This window comes from Dipodomys merriami, unplaced genomic scaffold, assembly GCF_024711535.1.
Source record: "Dipodomys merriami isolate MVZ:Mamm:240054 unplaced genomic scaffold, mDipMer1.0.p SCAF_22, whole genome shotgun sequence".
In the NCBI taxonomy this organism is placed as follows: Eukaryota; Metazoa; Chordata; class Mammalia; order Rodentia; family Heteromyidae; genus Dipodomys; species Dipodomys merriami.
In genome coordinates this window covers 13,890,304-13,905,332 of record NW_027203604.1, presented here as the reverse complement: position 1 = coordinate 13,905,332, position 15,029 = coordinate 13,890,304, and the positions used below count along the sequence as shown (strand labels likewise).

At 52.6% G+C, this 15,029-nt stretch overlaps 1 protein-coding gene across 1 annotated transcript in view; it reads right to left on the bottom strand.

The window, feature by feature from the left end:
- Fam20c (FAM20C golgi associated secretory pathway kinase) overlaps positions 1–15,029 on the bottom strand; it is a 48,385-nt gene that overhangs the window by 6,102 nt on the left and 27,254 nt on the right. The window contains exons 4-5 of the mRNA XM_070033371.1: positions 6,065–6,157; positions 4,589–4,704 (exon numbers count right to left, since the gene is read on the bottom strand). Of these exons, the coding sequence (XP_069889472.1) occupies positions 4,589–4,704; positions 6,065–6,157 (209 nt within the window). The remainder of the gene's footprint in view (positions 1–4,588; positions 4,705–6,064; positions 6,158–15,029) is intronic.

The window sequence follows — 15,029 nt, the reverse complement described above, 5'->3', positions numbered from 1 at the left end:
TTTGAAAAAAAAGAAAAAAAAAATCCCAGGCTCAGCCCAGGCAGCAGCTCTATTTTCATCTCTATCTCATCTCTCACTGGCCAGGGCCATGCGACTGGACGGCTCTGTCAGGCTTCCTGTCGTGCCTTAGCTGGGTTTAGATGCTATCATGTTGAAAGGGGGAAAAATAGCATTTCACAGCTCCAATCCCTTCCTCTCCAGATCCAAAGCTGGTTTTAAAGCTGTACTCGGAGTGGAGAGGCGGGGCTTGAGAGTGGGGTGGGGTGGGGGTCCCTCACCCGCTGTGTGACCTGGGGTGAGACAAATACCCTTTCTGTGCTCAGCTCACCTGTCCAGCCAGGATGGAGCGAGGCTCTATTTCCATCTCTTCCCAGGACCCAACGACAGAGCCAGTGAGCTCCCTGGTGGCCAGGGAGTAGTGATTTCACAACTTTCTTCAGAAATCCTCAGGCTCCTGACCCCAGAGACCTCATTGAGCACCCAGAAAGGGCTGTGTGAATGTCCCAGAGTCCACTCAGTGGTCATCAAGGAGGGTGCCTGTCCCTTTTGCCCACCCTGGAAATATAGGCTCCCTGGAAAAGCTGTGACACTGGTCAGTTCACTTCAGTCAGGGTGGCATCCTGGCCACCACCAGCAGAGGACCCCACGGGACCTTCTTTGCCCTCTGCACGCATTTGAACTGGACACAGTGCAGATGGCCTGAATGACCCTGAGGCAGGAAAAGGAGTTTGCAACAGAGAGCACTGGGCAGAACCCGTCAGTGCCGTGTGGGGCTGGGGGAGGGCTGTCCAGAATGGGTGTCTGGCCTGTCCACCCCATAGAAGGGCACAGGCTGGCCCTGGTGACCAGGGTGAATGTCACAGGTCTGGAAATTCAGAGTAAGGCTGGGGGCAGTGTTCAAATGGTAAAGCACCTGCCTAGCAAGTGTGAGGTCTTGAGTTCAAGTCCTAGTATAGAGAAGAAGGAGGAGGAAGAGGAGGAGGAGGAGGAGGAAGTGGAGGAGAAGGAGGAGGGGACTTGGGCCAGCCTGGACTTGCAGAGGGCCCTGAGAAATGGAGGCTGCTGCCCTGCTCACCCCCAGCAGCAGGACAGGGTTTTCTATCTGACCTATGTACACAGAGCAGAGCTACTCAGAGGCAGAAACAATCAAAACTTTCCCTGAACTTAGCTTCTGCAAGGCAACAAAGACAAATCTGGCATTAAAGAGAGAGAGAGAGAAAGTTCTAGAAGTACAAGCTAAGCAAAAAAAAAAAATCAGATGAATTCAAACAGGCTTCATTTTCTAAAACAAGATCAAAGCTGCTTCCCGAGACCCCACACTTTGGAGAAACCAGACATTCATTCCCAAGGGCTTTTAGGGGGGAAAAATCTTGCTGACAGAGCCTCATGGCCAGGGGGCGGGGATTGCCTGGCAGAGAGAGAGAGACAGAGAGAGAGAGAGAGAGAGACAGACAGACAGACAGACAGACAGACAGACAGACAGACAGAGACAGAGAGACAGAGAGAGTGTGTGTGTGTGTCCTAGGTACTGGGGCTTGAACTCGGGCTTAAACTCAGGGTCTGAGTGCTGTCCCTTAGCTTTTATACTCAAGGCTAGTTGCTCTACCTCTTGAGATAAACCTCCACTTTTTTTTTTTTTTCTAGGTATCTGGAGATAAGAGTCTCACAGACCTTTCTGCCCAGGTTGGCTTTGAACCATGATCCTCAGATCTCAGCTTCTTAACTAGTTAGGATTATAGGCATAAGCTATTGGTGCCTGGTGGGAACTATAAAAATGTATCTGCTTAGACTCTTAGCCTTTTTTTATATATATAAAAACAACAACAACAACAAACTAACAGCCGGGCACCGGGTGTGGCTCAAGCCTGTAATCCTAGCTACTAGGGAAGCAAAGATACAAGGATCTTGGTTCAAGGACAGCCTGGGCATAAAAGAAGCTCAAGAGACTCCATCTCAATTAATGGCTGGGCCTGACAGTGTATACCTGTTACCCCAGCTACCAAGGAAGCACAATGGTTGGGTAGAGTGGTATGTGTCTGTCACAGCCCAGGATGGGCTGAGCATAAATTGATATCCTTACCTTAAAAATAACCAATGCAGAAAGGGGTTGAAGGCGTAGCTCGAGCAGTAGAACCCCTGCCTAGAAATCACAAGGTCCTGAATTCAAACCTTAGTATCCCTGTCTTCTAATATCCACTTCCCCCCAAAACCCTACCTAAGACCCAATAGATACATGCCACTCGGCTATGATGCCCATGGCTTGTCCACAGCTGGACAGAGAGGTCGGTCAGCCCCTTGGGCAGTGAGGGCAGGAAGTAGGGGTTGGGTGATGGAGAGGCTGGGATTTGAGGCTGGAGGAGGGAATGTTGGGGCTGAAGTCCCAGCAGCTGAAGGGGACAGGAGCCCAGATACCAGGAGTCCATCATAAAGCTCTGGGGTGCAGTCCTTTTGGAAGGAACCCCCTACTAACAGTGAATGCCATCTGGCTGGGACTGTGATACCTGTGAGTAATCCTCTCCTGGTCCTGGGGTAACACCAGGCACAGTGCACCCCAAGATCTTCCCAATAGAAGATCTTCATTTAGGAGATCATTTTTCCTTTCTTTCCTTTTTTTCTTTTTCTTAAAAAAACAACAACACTTTTCTCTTATTAATGGGAATCTGAGGAAGAGGCCATGCAAGAGTCAGAGCTGGGTGAGTTTAGACAGAGGTGGCACTTAATTAAAGTATGCACTTATAAACCTCGATTCTGACAAATCTATGGTTGCAGTTAAGAAAAAATGCAGAGTGGCAAGACCCTGGTGGCTCACACCCATCATCCTACCTACCCAGGAGGCCGAGATCTGAGGATCATGGGCAGGAAAGTCTGTGAGACACTTAGCTCCAGTTAACCACCAAAATGCCAGAAGTGGAGATGTGGCTCAAGTGGTAGAAGTGCTAGTCTAAAGCAAAAAAAGCCCAGGGATGGTACAACACCCAGGCCCTGAGATCAAACACTAGTACCAGTCAGCAAGCAAGAAAGGAAGGAAGGAAGGAAGGAAGGAAGGAAGGAAGGAAGGAAGGAAGGAAGGAAGGAAGGAAGGAAGGAAGGAAGGAAGGAAGGAAAGTGTAGAATGTATCTCAAACATCTATGAGAAGTGAGCTTTTAGATTGGGCTTTTATGTGCCAGCAAATCCTTAAGACCCAGCTGACAGAGGGTCTTATAAATAAATGGGATTTATCTGCAGGAGTGGCAGGGCTTGGCGGTGCTGGGGAGGCCTGTGTTGGGAGCAGGTAGCCTCCAGGCATTCCAGTTCCCCACAGCACGTCACGAACTCTGCTTTGCCTGTACCACTTGACCAATCAAAACCTTTGAGAAGGGTCCACACCTGGAAGGGGCTCACAGGAATGAGCTCAGCTCAGAAGAGTTCAGAGAATCAGTGGGTCAACAGGGCCAGGGCAAAGCACGTGGGCACAGCACAAGAATATGACTTGATTCTGTGTGATTGGGGCGTTCACAAGGTAAGGCCTCAAGGGCTTGGACACTTGTCCATCTCAGCCATGCACATCTTCCCAAGAGGCAGGTCATCCTGGATGACCTCAGGGATTGGAGAAACCCCAGTTTGTGAACCATTGCTATGTCCGGGAAGGAAGGCCATCGGCCCTTTACTAGGTGAGTCCTACTGTGGGTGTTAACAGATGGGGGGAGCACTATCCGGAGGCTCCCTGGAGAAGGTAGATGCTTAGGAAGTGCTGCAGCTGAGGGCTGGTGCTCACGCCTATAATCCTAGCTACTCAGGAGGCTGAGATACGAGGGTCATGGTTCATAGTCAGCTCAGAATAGAAAAATCCATGAGACTCTTATCTTGAATTAATCACCCAAGAGATAGAAGTGGAGGTATGGTTCAAATGGTAGAGCATCAGCCTTAAGCACAAAAGCCAAGCCAGAGCACAAGGCCTCAAGTTACTTGTGCGTGCGTGTGTGCACGCGCACACACACACACACACACACACACACACACACACACACACACACACACACACACACACACACACACAAGTTTTAAAAATACACACGGGGTGGTGGTGGTGACATTGTCCAAATAGAAATGTACTCTTTTTTTGGGGTGGGGGGTCCGGTCGTGGGGCTTGAACTCTGGGCCTGGGCGCTGTCCCTCAGCTCTTCAGCTCAAGGCTAGTGTTCTACCACTTGAGCCACAGCGCCACTTCCAGCTTTTTTCTTTTTTCTTATGTGGTGCTGAGGAATCGAACCCAGGGCCTCACGCATGCAAGGCAAGTGCTCTACCACTGAGCCACCTTCCCAGCCCCTAGAAATGTACTCTTTATTTAACTTTGTACATCACCTTTATAATAATGATAAAATTAAAAAAAAAAACACAGTAATCCAAAATAATACTGACCAATAAAGAAAACTCTTTGATCCAAAAAAAAAAAAAAAAAATACACAGCAGGCCAGAATGGAACCACTTCCACACCCCAAAGCAGGTAGGAGGAAACAGAGAGAATGGTGCAAAGATTTCCAACTCTTCCTTAGAGGGGACCAAGGTCACTCGACAAGGTCATGTGAGGGAAGGGCCCGCGGAGACTACCTGGAGAGACAAAGAAGGTCCTCCACAGCTTCTTGTCTCGGGTGACGTCCCGAATTTCCTTCGTCATATTGATCATCCTGCCGGCCACAGGAGGGACGCGGCGGAAGTCCAGGATCCTGGGGAGAAAATATCAGAGGGGGGGAAAAAAAAGAATCTTTATTTTCCATGGCTCACGCCTGGCTGCGCTCAGCTGCAACTAGAGAGCCGCACCCCTCCCGTCTTCATTTGGACCTGGCTTTGGGGGGTTGTGGCTCTACCTGAGTCCATTAGTACTAGAGAAAATGTACCCAGATGAAGGCACCCTCACCCACACTTTCTGTTCTTGACGTCGGCCCTGCCAGGGCCCGGGGAACTAAAATATGCCCTCGTTCTAGGGCTAAATTTAAAACGAAATTAGATTAACCCGTCTTAATGGAGCTCTTTCTGAACGGAACTGCACACACGGCCACTTTCTTAATTAAATGGGGATGCAGAGGGGCTTTTCTGCTGACACAGGATGTCGCCATGGGCAATCACGGCTGGGCTGTGTGCAGAGGTGACCCAGGGGGAGGGGCAGAAGGATGAGTCACATGCCCAGGACCTGAGTCCCCAGGACCCTGCAAGTCAGTACTGCCCAGCATCCTGCCATCTCTCTACTGAGAAGAGCCTCTGGAGTTTGCTGCTCTATTTTCTAGATGAGTTGACCCAAGGGGACAACTGAGCTATGAGGCTGTGACTGGATGGGACTGTCTGTGGTCAGCGAGGAGAGTGTCCGGAGGACCAAGGGTGGTGTCTCTGGCCATGCACGGTAGCCACAACCCCTTGGGGCTGTCCCCAGGCTCATGAACAGCATAGAAACTGAGATGGTGTCAGGAAGCTGGACATCATTGCCTCCCGCAGAATTGACACTCTGCAACTCAATTCAAATTAAGTGTCTGGGTGTGGGTAGCTCACGCCTGTAATCCTAGTTACTCAGGAGGTTGAGCGTTAGAGGATTGAAGCTCAAAAAATCAGAAAAAAAAGTTGAGGCAGTGTAAGGCCCTGAGTTCAAATCCTGATGCTAGCTCCAAAATAATTTTTCACAGCAGTTGAGACTTCATCCTTTCTCCCTGCCTTCTCTCTCGCCCTTTTTTTTTTTTTTTTTTTAACCTTTACTTCTAACCACCCATCAGCTGCCGTCCGTCTGACTGCGATTATGAGGTGCCTTGAGGGCAGTGCTTACCTCTAATTAAGGACTTGGGGCTCTGGGGAAATTGTTCCCTCAGGGCCTCAGTGTTCCAGTCTGTAAGATGGGCTCGTGATGGATCTTTTCATCCATGCGTCTTAAGCACAGGGCTCGGAACAGAGACCCAAGCATGGAGAACAGCGACTGTGGTGACATGGCAGTGTTGATATTGGAGCCTGGGCCTGCTGTCTCCTTTCAGGTGTAAACCTATCATTTCCAGGCTTGGTGCTGGGTGGCTCCTCCGCAGGAGGCGGATGGGAGGAGGGACTCACCTGTCCAGGTGGAAGGCTGCGATCTCTGCATTGTGTCTCTCGTAGTCTGAGAAATAGAAGAAGTCCGGTGGTGTCTCCTGCTCCCTTGTCTGCCTGGAGGAGAGGGGGCAGAGGTGGAGGGCTTTGTTACGTGGATGAGCTCTGCTACAAGGATGCAGGCTGCCTTATGCTGCATGTAGTTCAGATGGGCTTCCGGGGCTGACGTACACTTCTGGAAATTCTGCTAACCAGTTCTCACAGACATTAAACATTAAATGATAGAGCCAGGCATCTAGATGGCTCACTCCTGTAACCCGAGCTACCCAGGAGGCTGAAATCTGAGGGCAGACAAATCCATGAGGTGCTTATCTCCAATTGACCAGCAAAAAGCCATTAGTGGAGCTGCGGCTCACGTGGTAGAGCACCAACCTTGAGTGAAAAAGTCAAGCCAAGGCTCTAGGTCCTGTGTGCAAGCCCCAGACAGAACCAGCACAAAATAAAACATGGAATTAAATGATATAAACATACAGTGAATGCGTTGCATTTATTTTCTTGAGCTGCTGGAAATGGAACCCAGGGCTCTACAAATTCTAGGCGAGAACCCTGCCACTGAACCACCTCTAAATAGATGAAATTAATTAAAAGTCACAAAGATGCCAGGCTGATTGCTTATTAGTTGGTACATTTTACTATTATGGGATTGATAGCCTATTAACTACAGATGGAGATTCTGGTATTGAGCTAGCCTTGGCCCATGCTTAGTGACCTCCCAGAGTGGCTCAAAATCAGCTCTAGACAAAGTGTTTAAATTGTGGGGGTTGGGCAACTAAAAATCAGCACCTCAACCCCAAGGTGCTGGGTGTTAAGTACTTCTCAATCCATCAGCAGCCAGACCTATCCTCTATGGAAAGGGCAAAGGGCAGTGCTTGCCTCTGGGCCAAGAGATGTGTGGCCCTGGACAGACAGAAGTCTGGTTGCAGAGTGGTTCAGCCCCAAATCGGACCAGCTGTAGACTTCTCTGGGGTATGTGACCTGAGGGGCCAGGGCCAGCCTTCTGACTGGAGGTGGCAGCACCCCTCTCTGAAGCTATTCTTTCATCAGGCATCTGGCACTGAAGGTGCCTCAGTTTCCCTGCTCTCCTGTCCAGCTCCTGGACTGAGTCCTGACTACCTGTGGTTTCCTGTTCCATCTCCAGGCCCTCCACCCCCTGGTTTTCCTCAAACCTTCCCTTTCCATGTGTGTGAACCCCAGGCACCTCCCAGTATACGGGGTCCTCAGTAAGAGAAGTTGGGAGCTTGGCTAACAGAGCTCTCCGGATCCCCCTCCTGGAGTCTCAGCAGCGTACAACCACTTCGTAAAGGCTCTGATAAGACCGGCAGCCACCGGTGTGCCCGGCCATTCATGGACCCAGAACTAGCTTTGATAGTCACGTGTCACTGAGATCTGCACTTCGAGCAACTACGGTTTAGGGTTTAGACGACACTCATTTCCAAACCCAGCTGGAAGACAAACCCCATCACCTACCACCCCTGATGCCACAGCAGAGACACAGTACCTCCCCTTTGTCCTCCTTGGCTGGGAGCCAATGGGGATACTCGGTCACAAGCCACCTGGGGACATCTGACACACACAGAGGCAGAGCTGGGCCATCGGATGCCCCAGTGCCATGCTGACTGCGCCTCCCCAGCAGTGAACACTGGTTGGTCCAGGGGCCCCTCAAAGACCCAGTGACTGGGTCAAGTTCAAGGCTACCTGGGGCTGTGGGAGGGGAGCCACGCCCCTAGGGGGTGAGGCGTGACGTCATCACCAGGCACCTGCTCCTCTCACTCACCCTCTGCCTGCCTCTCACCACCCAGGCTTCCCGGGACCTTGCTGGCTACAGGCAGCCGGGTTCTAGAGTCCCTGTTACCAGCAGGCAGTGTCCCCTCTCCTCCAAGAGTGAGTCCAGAGAGAAGCCCCCACAGAGGATCAACAACCACCCCGGGGGTACTTCTGGAAGGAAAGAAATGCAGCCGTCATAACCGACCCACATTAAAAGAGGAGAGATGCCAAGGGGAGGGACTTCCTCAGAGGCCCGAGAAGTGCCGGCGGCAGAGACGGGAGGCTCTATCTGTACACCTGTCCCTATTTCTACAAGTTCACCTAGCAAGCCTGTGGGCTTGGTGTGTGCCATTGTTCCTGCCCTACCCTCAAGGGCCTTACAGGGCTCATGGAGGTTCTGCTGGCAGCAGGAGCTGCAGCTGGGCTTCTGGAAGATGATCCAGGTCTAGCTATAGGCCCTTCGTTTTGGAGGACAGGGTGTGGGAAGCCCTAGAGGGTTGTCAATCTGTTTCTCCTGAGGGATACTAGGCTGCCATTGCACTGTGCTTGCATCTACATCCCCAGCTAGAGTTTGCAGACACGGACTGGTGCTGTCCTGCCTCAGGAAGCTGATTTAGTGTTGCACATAGTTATAACCCGAGGTCAAGTCTTCTATGGCCTCTGCATTTCCCTCAAGGTGGAAGCCTCTTGACTTGGGGGACACTGGCATGGACCCCCGAACCCAGGGTGCAGCAGCCATGTTTGGGAGGAGTGACAGCACCTCCCATCCGTCCTCTGGCAGGGACACGGGGCCACGGCAGGTCAGGATGGCTCTGAAAGGTCAACGTTGTTCTAAGCATCGAAGTGCCAAGTATCTCAGGCTGAGGAAGATACACATGCAAGGTTAAGGTCAGCCAAGGGGGCTGCCGTGAAGCCCTGTCAGCACGCACGGGCGACCGTGACAATGTGGAAATGCAGTCTCTCATCACCTGTCTGAGAACAGGGAAGTTTCCAGCATGAAATCCAGTCCTCCCAAATCCCTGCCTCCATCTGCCACCAGCCAGCCAGGGTGGGAACTCTGGGGGGAATTTTCCCATCAGCGCTGGCTACCTGTCCAGGTGTGAAAGCACAGGCCTGGACTTCGTATTGGTGCCAGGAGGAGCCCTGTGCTGCCCATGTGTTTGGTTTTCAGCTTCTCTGGCTGGGTCCTTCGCTCCAGGTATGCAGAGGAGATCATCAAGCCTCTGAGTGTCCAGTACCAGCCCAAGGCCAAGGTCACTGGAGGTCACTGGAGTGACATCATCTAACATGGTGTGACACTTATTAGTGGTGGAGGATGGAGTGCAGCTGTACCTCAGCTGGTGGGGGGTCCCCCTCTCTTTAGGTGTCCCCCAAAACTGTGCTCCATGATTCCCCGAATGTCACTCCAAGAATGGATTCCTCAGCTTTCCTGGGAGCAGTGTGGACAGTCGGATGTATGGGGACAGGCTGTTCCCGTGACTCCGTGGACACACATCTCCCCAAGACTCTGGCTTGAAAGTGTCTTGGCCTCGTACGAGATCCCCTGTGAGGTGAGAGGCTGCTTTGGGAGCTGTTAAAGGCATAGTGCTGTCAGGTGTTGGTGGCTCCATGCCTATAATCCTAGCTACTCAAGAGGCTGAGAGCTGAGGATCGTGGTTCGAAGCCAGCCCAGGCAGGAAAGTCTGTGAGACTATTGCCAATTAGCCAGCAAAAAGCTGGAAGTGGAAGTAGGTATGGGTCATGTGGTAGAGCACCAGCCTTGAACAAAAATCTAAAGGACAGTGCCCAGGACCTGAGTTCAAGCCCTAGTGCCTCCCTCTCCCTTCCAGTAGAGAAGTGTTGACTTTGTACATTAGCTTGACAGAGAGTAGGGGAGGGAGGGAGTGGGGGAGGGAGGGAGGGAGCGAGGGGGGGAGAGAGAGAGAGAGAGAGAGAGAGAGAGAGAGAGAGAGAGAGAGAGAGAGATTTGGTCCTGGGGCTTGAACTCATTGCCTGGGTACTGTCCCTTAGCTTTTTACTCAAGGCTGGAGCTCTACCACTTGACACACAGCTCCACTTTCAGCTTCTTGACTGGTTAATTGGAGATTAAGAGTCTTGTGGACTTTTCTGTCCAGGCTGGCTTCGAACTATGCTTCGCAAAGCTCAGCCTCCTGAATAGCTAGGATTACAAGTATGAGCCATTCAGGTATGAGCCACCGGCGCCAGTTTTACCATGGTTTTTATACATGGGAAAGTAAATCACTGTGGCTCAAACGGAGCATGTCAGACTGCTGTCTCCAGCCCATGGCTCCGGAGCTCTGCAGGTTGAACAGTGGCCATTGTGCCCAGCTTGGAAGGAAATATTGGCTTCTCATAAAGCCAGAACACCGGTTCCACTGGATTTTGGTTGGGTTAAAGCAGAAAAAGGGATATAATTAAGACATGATTTCCGGGCTTCAAGCTTCCTTGATCCCCGTGTGGGCATGGTGCTCCCAGGACGACCTCATGCACCCAGAAGTGCTCCAATCCAAACACAGCCCTCCCAGACGCCAGCATTCTGGGATTTCCTGGTGTGCTTATTTTCTTTGGATTCCCTCATGCTGGGGCAGGCAGGGCTCCCTGGGGGCTTTGGCTTGCAACCTTAGCAAGAGCAGCTCACTTTGGCGGGATCTCTCCCGACAACTTTCTGGGGGGACCAGTGGATCTCACCTCACCTGGAGCACAAGTGCTGGAAGTCTGCTTGTGTGAGCTCTGCCTACAACCTTGATTTCAAGCACTTATTCCATCCCCAGCCTAGCCCAGCCCTGCCTGGGCTAACCTGGAACTTTGCATGGTGGTGGATGCATTGTTCTGCACCATGTATTATAGTTGCATGTGATCAAAGCCATGAACCCAGCTTTAAGACTTCACTTTCTAATGCCTCCCACCCCTACCCTATACCTATACCTTCCTCCTGCTTCTTTAGGCCCCTATGGAGGCATCAGCCCTTTAAAAAAAAAAATTGTGGGAGGAATCTCTGCCCTGAATCTCAGCCCTCCAGTGAAGGAATTTACTGCCCTCATTGCTCTCTTCCTGGGCAGACAGGATCATGTCCACAGACACACAGAGAGGGCATTTCAGGGCTACGGTTTCCTTAGGCTCTGCTAGTGACCAGCTGTGTAATGCCCCCTCCCCGACCCGCCCTGAGCCCCAACCCTATGAGGGGTAGGGGCCAAAAACAGCTGCCGCTTTTGAGCAGGGGACTACTGAACAGGTGCTCAGGGTGTGTTGGAGTTAGACCCACGTGTTCAGACTCGACATCCACTGCATATTAAGGAGGCCGGGCTGCCTCTGAGTCCACGCTTTTCCTGATCAAAAAGCAGCAGACGGGGCTGGGAAGGTGGCTCAGCGGTAGAGCGCTTGCCTTGCATGCATGAGGCCCTGGGTTCGATTCCTCAGCACCACATAAGCAGAAAAAGCTGGAAGTGGTGCTGTGGCTCACTAGCTTTGAGCTGAAGGGCTGAGGGACAGCACCCACGCCCAGAAAAAAAAGCAGCAGAGCTGGGCACTGTGGCTCACAGCTGTAATCCTAGCTTCTGGAGAGGTAAGATCTGAGATCAAGGTTTGGAGCCAGCCGAGGCAAAAAGTATGTGAGATTCTTTTGTCTCCACTTAACCAGAGAAAAGCCAGAAGTGGAGGTTTGGCTCAAGTGGTAGAGTGCTGGCCTTGAGTGAAAAAGCTAAGAGACAGTGCCCAGGCCCTGAGTTCAAGCCCCAGATCAGCGCACGCGCGCGCGCGCGCGCGCACACACACACACACACACACACACACACACACACCAAGGCAACACACACACACACACACACACACACACACACACACACACACACAAGGCAGACCCAGTAGCATTCACTGAGTGTCCATTCAAGGCTGGGCCAGGATAAGGGGTGGCTAAGCTCAGTTCTGACTACCCACTATAGTCACACATACGTGTGCAATCACACATACACACGCTGAATGTACACTGATACGTGACTGTACCCCTACCTCCACAGAGCAGAGCCAATAGGTAGACCCTGAAAGAAGGGTTAGGATCCAGCTCTACTGATTTCTCCAGGTATATGTGCATGGGGGTGGTGGTGGTGGGAACAGGAATCGAGCTAGTGGCCAGCTAGGATGGTAGTCTGGTATTCCCTCCACCCAGTCCCACACCAACCCCCCAGTTACAAATGGAGCCTCTAAGCCTGGCTGCAACAGAGCAAGTTGCCTACTTGACAAGAGCAAGCTCCACAAATCCAGTCACCGAAACAACCCACCAGGCAGACCCCTCCCGATCATGCTATCGGAGGATAATCTGGAGATAGCCGTACCCTGGCTATGGGCCAGGCTGCTGCCCAGTCCAACAGGTACAGGACGGAAAGCTCCAGGCAGGATGGCCCAGCTCAGTGCTGTATGCAAGCAGGAGCAGGAGATAGCTACAGACAAATTTAACACTCGAGTGTGTGTGTGTGTGTGTGTGCGCGCGCATGTGCGCGTGTGTGTACGCCAATCCTGAGGCTTGAACTCAGAGCCTAGGCTGTGTCCCTGAGCTTTTTCTCCTCTAGGTTAGTGCTCCACCACTTGAGCCACAGTACGACTTCCAGCTGTTTTTGGTGGCTCACTGGAGATAAGAATCTCATGGACACTTTTTTGTTTTGCCCAGGTTGGCTTTGAACTGAGAGCCTCCCATCTCAGCCTCCTAAGTAGCTAGGATTACAGGTGTGAGCCACTGATACTGGGCTAATTTAACATTTTTAAAGGTCACCTCACCCCCACCCCCAAAGGCCACCCATTCCCACCCTGGGGGACTGCATCACCCAAGGGTTGTCTGCATGGCCCAGGCCAGCTCCTCCTCCCCCCCAGCTGCCCTCTTCCCCTGGCATCTGCTACACTGGGCACATTGTTTGCTAGGTTCAAGGGGAAAGGCCTGGGGACAGGAGTGTTCTGTCCTCAGGATTCTGGGCACAGCCAAGCAACTGCTGCAACTGAGCCATGGTGAGTGGGGCCAGTGCAGGGGGGCGGGGGGAAGGGAGGCTCAGCCTAGCTGCAGCCCCAGCCCTTCCCCTCCATCCCCACTTTCACCTCCTCAGACCTGGGGACAAGTCAGCTGACTACCCTACACGTGCAGAGGCCCCTGGTGCTAGACAGTAAGTATGCCTTCCTGCCCATGGTCTGGCCCCTTCTCCCTCACCCTGCCCGGATCTCTGAGCAGGTCACACACCTGCAGTCCAGGTGGCTCTGAGCCCTGTAGCTCCAGGAGTCTCCACACTTCCTTGAGGCCTCTCTGACCTGGTCCAGGACAGTTCCTGCTTCCGTATCCCTGAGTTCTGAGAACTACCGCCACCCTTCACAGAAGTGGGTGGTAGTCCTGGGCCCTTGGAAGCCAGCCACACACAGCCTGTGGGGTCCCCTGCTATGTACCCCACCAGGGGATTCTCTCCATCCACATGGCCCTCTCCTGAAGGTCTCAGGTGCTGCAGGGACCTTGTTTCTGATGCCTCCTGACACACCCCATAGCCACTCACACCCCGACACCTGGTGCCTGACTACCAAAAACCCAACCTCAGCTCTGTGGCTGCTTTGAGGACCCCCATGAAGACCCCATAAAGAGTGTTTATTAGTGGTCTTTGGCCTCAGTTTCCCTTTCTGCATGATAGAAGAAGAGAACATGAGGATCCTAAAGGGTCCCCGGCTGGAGGTGAGGGGAAGGGAGTAGGACGCTGACCCCAGCTGCTGCCCAGGAGACCTAAATTGCTCTGCATCAGTCTGTGCTCTACCCTGCTTTCCCGATGCTCCTCCCTTGGGGAGTGGGGAGCATTTTTCCTAGACCCCAGGATGTATATGCAGAGGGCAGCAAAGGGGCAAGGTACCCCCACCTCTCTTGCTGAGAACCTTGGCTCTGGAGAGGTAGGTCTCACCCACATAAAGGGAGGGAGAGATGGAGGGAAGAGAGAGGGAAAGAGGAAAGAAAGGAGGGAGGGGAGAGAGGAGGGGAAGAAGGGAAATGAGAAAGGGAGGAAGGAAGGGAAGGAGAGGAGGGAGGGAAGGAGAGAGGAGGGGGAAAAGGGAGGGAGGAAAAGCGTGATCCATTACAAATGAGGCCAGGCCCATCCCCAGGCCTTGCAGCTCAGAGTTTTGGAGCTGGACTTCAGCAAGCTCCCCCCAAGTCTATGCTACCATAGCCACAGCCACTGCTGTGGACACATCTCTGTGGCTCTGGCCCCCACGGGGTCCATGATACCACGAGGAGTCCTGACTTAAATGCATGCACCACCATCCCTTCACAATCTCAGGAGCCAGGAGGAGCAAAGCAGTCCCGGATCTCCCAGGCCTTGCTGCCTGCTGCCCCTGTCCTGTCAGCTAGGATACACATGGGAACTGGCATGTGGAGAATCACAGACTGCCCAGGACGGAAGCAGCCGGAAAGCAAGGGACCATGGATGGGATGGGGCCAGTCCCTCTGAGTGAATGGCCTATTGTGCAGCGCACCTTCCAGGTGTCCTAGTCTCTAATCCAGGTTGTCACTTGGGGAGTTTGGAAAGTAGACACGTTCTATTCCTGCTCTGTGCCTGCCTCCTGATATGCATGGGTGTGTCAGGCCTGTCACTGATCCACTCTGAGCACAGAATGCCCCTGGAGGCTCCCCATCCACCAGGGACAGTGTGGACTGAGGGTGTGCAGGGTGGTGACAGCCCCCTGGCCATGCCCTGTGCTGATGTCACACTGGCCAGCGATCTGTTGAAGCAGCTTTGAGATCTGCCTTGTGTGTGTGTGTGTGTGTGTGTGTGCATGCATGCGCATTCCAGTATAAGGACTTGAACTCAGGGTCTGAGTGCTGTCTTTTAGCTTTTTTGTTCAAGGCTGGCACTATCTAACGCTTGAGCCACAGCTCCACTTTCTGAGTTTTTATGGTAGTTAATTGGAAATAAGGATACCATAGACTTTCCTGTCCCAGGCTGACCTCGAACCTCGATCCTCAGATAGAGATCTACTGAGTAACTAGGATTACAGGCATGGGCCACAGGCACCTGGCTGAGCTCTGCCTTTTGAGCAATGTAGGAGGGCAGCTCTGGAAGCTCCTCCAGGGAGCTGTCCTGTGCCCAGTAACCTGAGCCTCAGGCTGGGAATCCTTGGGCAGATGTCCAGACCAAGCTTTCTGGTAAAACCT